Source organism: Homarus americanus, unplaced genomic scaffold (assembly GCF_018991925.1).
Source record: "Homarus americanus isolate GMGI-L3 unplaced genomic scaffold, GMGI_Hamer_2.0 scaffold37032, whole genome shotgun sequence".
Lineage (NCBI taxonomy): Eukaryota > Metazoa > Arthropoda > Malacostraca > Decapoda > Nephropidae > Homarus > Homarus americanus.
The window spans coordinates 10,929,884-10,935,883 of record NW_024731852.1 but is presented as its reverse complement, the minus strand read 5'-3'; the positions used below and the strand labels follow the sequence as shown (position 1 = coordinate 10,935,883).

At 39.2% G+C, this 6,000-nt stretch overlaps 1 protein-coding gene across 3 annotated transcripts in view; it reads right to left on the bottom strand.

Moving 5' to 3' along the window:
* Positions 1–6,000, bottom strand: part of LOC121868051 (putative helicase mov-10-B.1) — a 66,411-nt gene that overhangs the window by 23,558 nt on the left and 36,853 nt on the right. For all 3 annotated transcript variants that reach the window (XM_042368319.1, XM_042368318.1, XM_042368320.1), the window contains exons 11-13: positions 5,830–5,972; positions 1,699–1,869; positions 1,032–1,179 (exon numbers count right to left, since the gene is read on the bottom strand). In XM_042368319.1, the coding sequence (XP_042224253.1) occupies positions 1,032–1,179; positions 1,699–1,869; positions 5,830–5,972 (462 nt within the window). The remainder of the gene's footprint in view (positions 1–1,031; positions 1,180–1,698; positions 1,870–5,829; positions 5,973–6,000) is intronic.

Genomic DNA, 6,000 nt, shown 5'->3' with positions numbered 1-6,000 from the left:
AGCGAGTGAGAAAGCTAATAACCCTTGAAACTAAGAAAGAAATTATAAATAAACAGACAAAGTGCCTGTAAAATAGTCACCAAAAAGGGCTAGGAAGGATGACTCCTCTCCTTCCACCTCTTCTCCATAATTCTCTCCTCCCCCCTCCTCCTCTGCCTCCTGTCCTGCATGCTGAACAACACTAAGGTAAGATAAAGTACCGTATTTTTTTACAATTTCCACAGAAATTTTTCAGTGTTAAGTGGTTGTATTTGGGGGCCTGGAACGGATTAATCCAATAACGAACGAGGTTCTAGAACCAATTAGATTCGTTATAGCATACCCCACTGCGTTGTAGCCCGCGCCATCCTAACGACCGTCTGGGCTGTCATTGTGTGCTTTTTTGGGTGGTGCTACCACCTGTCGAGTCAAGATAATGGCCTCTACCTCCACTGAGGGGTCGTGCTGGTGGGGCTGGGACAGATCCACCTAAGCGGCCAAATAAGGAAAAGGAGAAGCGGGACTATCATATGGGAGTTAAGTTTGCCAAGTACTCGATGCAGGATAAGCAGCGTGTGATTAAGTTACTTGAGGAAGGCCTAAAAAATAGTTTCCGGAAAGCACAATCAAGTCAATAAAGGCAGAATTTGTATCATTTGGAGGTTATAAATGGGAAAATCAGAGGTTGATGTACAGTGGCCAGTCTATACTGTTATTTTTCTCATTAGTTTATGCATTTACATTTTGCGAATTTGAATTTGGAGCAATTTTTCCAGTCTATATTACTCGCGAAATACAAGACCTTACTGTACATCAAATAAGCTACACCCCACATTTTTGCATGATAATTAAACATACTGTAGTCCTTATATAGTATACCTCCAGACTCTATTATCCAACTTCAAAGTCATTCTATCCTTACATTCTTCCTGACATTCCACAATAATCCTCCTTATCTGTCATCCAACTTCACTTAAGTCTTGAACTTTCCTCCTTTTCCACTTACCTCACTCATATCCAATCTCTTATGGAGTCTTTAGAAATATAATTACCTGTTTGATGGCCTCAACAATGGTAACGGTTTTTCCAGTACCAGGAGGACCAAAAACTATATAAGGGGCAGGTTTTGATGTCCCAGACACAATGTTGCACACTGCTAGCATCTGCTCTTTGTTATTCTCAAGCTTGCGGTTATAGGGACTGAAAAAGAAGAAGAAAAAAAAGAGCTGGAAATTTTAAATAAAATACTGACATGTTCAGCTCTGCCAATGTCCCAAGTTGGATATTCTGACTTTATGCAACCAAATGTGGAGATCCAATACTGTCCTTAAATGAAAAGTCTGAATTTAGTCACTCCAATATTCAGATCTCACAATGCCCCCCCCCCTCCAAAAGGCCACTTTTGAAGAGCATACAGGGGACTCCCAATTATTCTAAATTTGCTTACATTATCAATTACTGTATCTGTTTTGATCTAATCCATCTCCACCACAAATCTGTTTTCTGCTTCTTGCACTCTCAACCCAATGTTCCACATGTGTCTCATCTTCGCTTCTGTTTTTCTCCTGATCTCCTTCCTCTTATCATTTCATGTAATGCACTTTTGATCAACCCCCTCTCCTCTTTGTTATAACAGACAAACAAACCATTTTAGCCTTGTCTATCTCATCTTATTCCCACCCCACAATAAATATGAATAAATCTGAAGAAAAAACTCACACAATATTTTGAATCTGTGGCATAATGGCCGGTGGGGTAGATGGGAACGTGAGATGAGTTAAAGCTCTCTCACGAGTCAGATTCAGCGCTCGGTGGCTCACTTTCAGTGGGTGACGGTTGAACTCAAATTCTACACTCACTTTTTGTTTATCCAGAAAAGTCTCCATAAATCTGCAAAAGAAATGTATGTATGTACTGTATATATATATTGCAACATAGAAGGGTCAAATTTCCATGTAAATACACTGCATTTTCACCTTTATCTGCACGGCTTACTCCACACGACCCCAAACCACTAGTTAACCAGCAGAAACACGAGTCATGAGATGGCTCCTTATTGGTGGAAAACCACCGCAGGCTGTTGGGGGCGCCCATCTATGACAGGTGATGTCTACTCTGACCGAGGGGTCAACGTCAGTTCCACTCTCACCATTATTGGCTCCTGTTCACCCTGTTGTGGAGTGACCCACTGTTACCTGCACTGCCTGTTCACCACAGAATCTACTGGCCATCTATTTGTAACATGTATGAGTATAGCTGAGTACAGTAATACCCCGCTTAACGCGGTTTCGCTTAGCGCGATTTCACGTATACGCGGTGCCTCGCCAGAGCCGAACTTTCACTTAACGCGGGTTTTTTCCACGTATATACGCAGAGTGTCCGGCTCGAGACGCTATTTTTAGATTCGCCCCACCTGTCACCCGCCTGCTCTCGCCTCTCCCTCCTCCTCCCTCCCTCCCGCCTCCCTCCACCTGGGCAAGCCGCGCTGTAAGGTTGCGCAGTGTGTGTCTTCTACTAACGTAAGTGTTACACCTAACTTTTAGTTTTCCAAACTTAACCTTTATTTTTCCGAACCTAACCTCTTCTATATTACTTGTTTGTTCATACCATCATAAAGTTAAGATAAAATTTTTACTACAACATAGTTGTGTGTCGTCAAAAAGTGGAGTTTGGGGGTCGGGCCAGTTTCTATTGGAATTAATCCCATACAGTATGTTCTGTTGTACTTAGCGCGGTTTTCACTTAACACGGTACCCTGTGGGTTCTATTGACCGCGTTAAGCGGGGTACTACTGTACAGGTAAATTATTTTTCACCCTTGTATATGTGTTTTGTGTTGACATTTTTAAAGAATATCATTTAAAAATCAATGCATATTTTTCACATCCTACTATTTATACTGTGTTGGGTACTGTCATGTCAACCATGAGTGTGGTATCAACTAATCAATTAAGCAAAGTAACGCTATAATAACTAAACCTACAGTAAAACATAACTAGACAAGATCACATACAAACAGATTGATCATTTGTTATGTAATTGGGCATGAGTTTTACAAGGTATTATAACTAAATCATTTCAACCAAAAAGCCCCTAGACACACACAGAGAAAAGAAATCATTAAAATTCTGAGATTAAAATAAAAGTAAAAGTTAAAGTAAAGTAATTTTAGAATACTGTATAGCACAGTGCAGTGTTGATTTCAATAAAATAATCTTGAATTACACCTAGTGAACTTAAAATTTTATTGGTGAAATGACGGCATCAAGCATGGGTCCCCTGAAAGGTGGTTTCTCCTCCATCCCCACTTCCTTTTCTTCCCTTCTCCTCCACCCCCACTTCTAATTCCCATCATCACCACCATGTGGTGGTCAGTCTCTTATCAAACAAGTCAACTCAGTGAAAGAGTTAAGGGGAGCACCCAGCTGAAGGACCAAATTCGTTAATAATTGATCAATCAATATAAAATTCCTGTCGGCAATTAAGACACTGGATACATTGTTGCTATACCCCTGAATCGGTTCTGCCTAATACCTGATTTTACCCTTATATTCTTACCAATTTTAAAAATCCTACTTTTCCATAACTTATTGCTAGATTACGTTTAAATTCATGTGGAGTATAGGTAATTTACTCCTCTTGAACAAGACATATAGATATTTCTGATTATCGCTTTCGATTTGGGTGTGTGAATTTTTTTTCCTAACTCACCATTTTTTCTCCAAATATCTTTAAAATAAATTGGCAAATAATAAACCAGGCCAAATATAAAGAAAATCTATATGTTCAGCAATGTACATTCTACTACAGTTGGGTCTTCATTCACGTGGTCAACTGAACCCGCGGAGTACCGCGTAAAACGAGAGACTTGTAAATGAAATAACAGAACATATGGGATTAATTGAAATAGAGACTGGGCTGACCCTCAAACTCCACTTTTTCCGACACAATATGTACCTTGTAGTCAAAATAACATCTTAATTTTATGATGGTATGCGCACACAATTAATAATTAAGAGAAATATCAATAATATTAGGTTTTTTAACACATACATTAGTAGAAAAGATGGCTGGGCACACGGGGATGGGGGGGTTGGTTCCGAGGCAGAGGGCAGATTATTGGCCCTCACCTGTATCACTTGTATCACTATCCACCACAGAGGCTTGCAGGGCCTCTTTGTCAAACCCCTCAAAGTCCCTATAAGTCCATATCCTCACTATCACTGACTTGGTCCGGCTGTGGTGGGTAGCGGGTGAAGAACTCGGTAATGTTTTGATGACTGGGCAACCTTGTGCGCACCCTGCCCACGCCGCTTCCCGCGTAAATGAAGCATTTCAATTCTGGCAAGGCACCGCGTAAATGACAAAACGCGTAAACCAAAACCCCGCGTAAATCCAGACTCAACTGTACTTAGTTTTTGTTTTATTAGAATTGGCCCATAAATGGCTGAGCCTTAAGGATTTGAAGGTTAGAAAAACTCGTTTTGAGATATGGGCCAATAAAGGTGACGTGAGGACAACACACAGTCGCACCTCACTCTCTCCTCTTCCATAACTGGGGCCTCAGACTCTTGTCTTGCTAGCTGAGAAAGGTGCCAGATACTGATTTTTACTAAGTGATTGGTATTAATTTACACCAAAATATTATTATAAATACTTTTCTACAGCTTTTGCTATGAAAACAGAAAGCCCTCTCAATGAAGGGGGGAAGGTAGAACAATAATGCATAGCTACACAAATATTACGAATTACGCAGTCAAAATATGTCGGCAGATACCCAAAGGAAACAGCTTTGCTTAGGAATTTTTTTTAATATTTTCGCAATTTTCCGACTTTCATGGTATTTTCAGCCGGATGCTCCTCTTAAGAAAACATATAAATACAGTAAGCTCAATACTCACCCCAACACAAGAAAGGTTATACTATATATATTTAAAAAAAAAATTAAATAAATAAAAAAAATGAGACTAGGCCTAGTGGGATATCATTGTGTCTTAGATTAAGACTACAGTAGTGCGATATCAGAGCAATTTCACCCTCCCAGCTGTTCCTACTGTTATGAAGATTAAAGGACGTACCAGGTAGTACATCCTTCTGATGTAATGCTTGGTGTAAGAGGATGTACCAGGTAAGTCCCTCACTGAAGGGGTTAAATGACTGAAAGACTAACTGACCAACTGATTAAATGACCAGCTGACTCAATCATAGAGAACTAAACAGAGATGCATTTTGGCAGTGTTAAGGAAACTGTGCCTTACACACTACCTAAGTCTCAAACCAATATTATTTTTATAGCTATTTTAGCAGTTTATCTGCCAATTACCAGGTACAGCTTACACTATTTACTATGAAAAGACCCTATTCCATTCTATAATTGAACATTTTCACTGAATGACATGACATAAATGGACTGTTTTAGGAATAAAAAAAAAATTGTGAACTTAAAATAAAATTCAGGTAGTAAATGGTGATTGGAAGCCTAAGTCCTGCTCATAAATTAAATAAGTCTTGTTCCCAAACTACAAAACCACCTCTAACATCAACTGATAAGAGTCAACTTGAATGACCACAAATTCCAAATTAACCCTAATTACTCTAAAAATATTTAACAGATACTGTACAACAATATTATTTAAAAAAATTAAATTCCCGGTAATAACAAAAAAGTTATGTCAGAATGGGATCAACAGCACAAAATACACCCGGTGGAGAACAGGACATTATCTAAATTGAATAGTACAGGTACATGTAGTGGGAATTCTTTTGGCTACAAAATGGAAACTTGACATAAAATACACCAACAAACACACATACATACATACATAAATATATACACAGGATGAAGGCCTACCTTGGATCAAATGCGAGGTAGATTGACTTGTCATTAACCTTGTGGACACAGCCAGCATATACAGGCTTCCTTTTTCCCAAATGAGTGACATACACATTGTCCCCTCGCAAAATGGAAGGACGGTTTTCTGACAATCCAAGGACCTGGAAACATTTTTTATCTCCTTGAAAA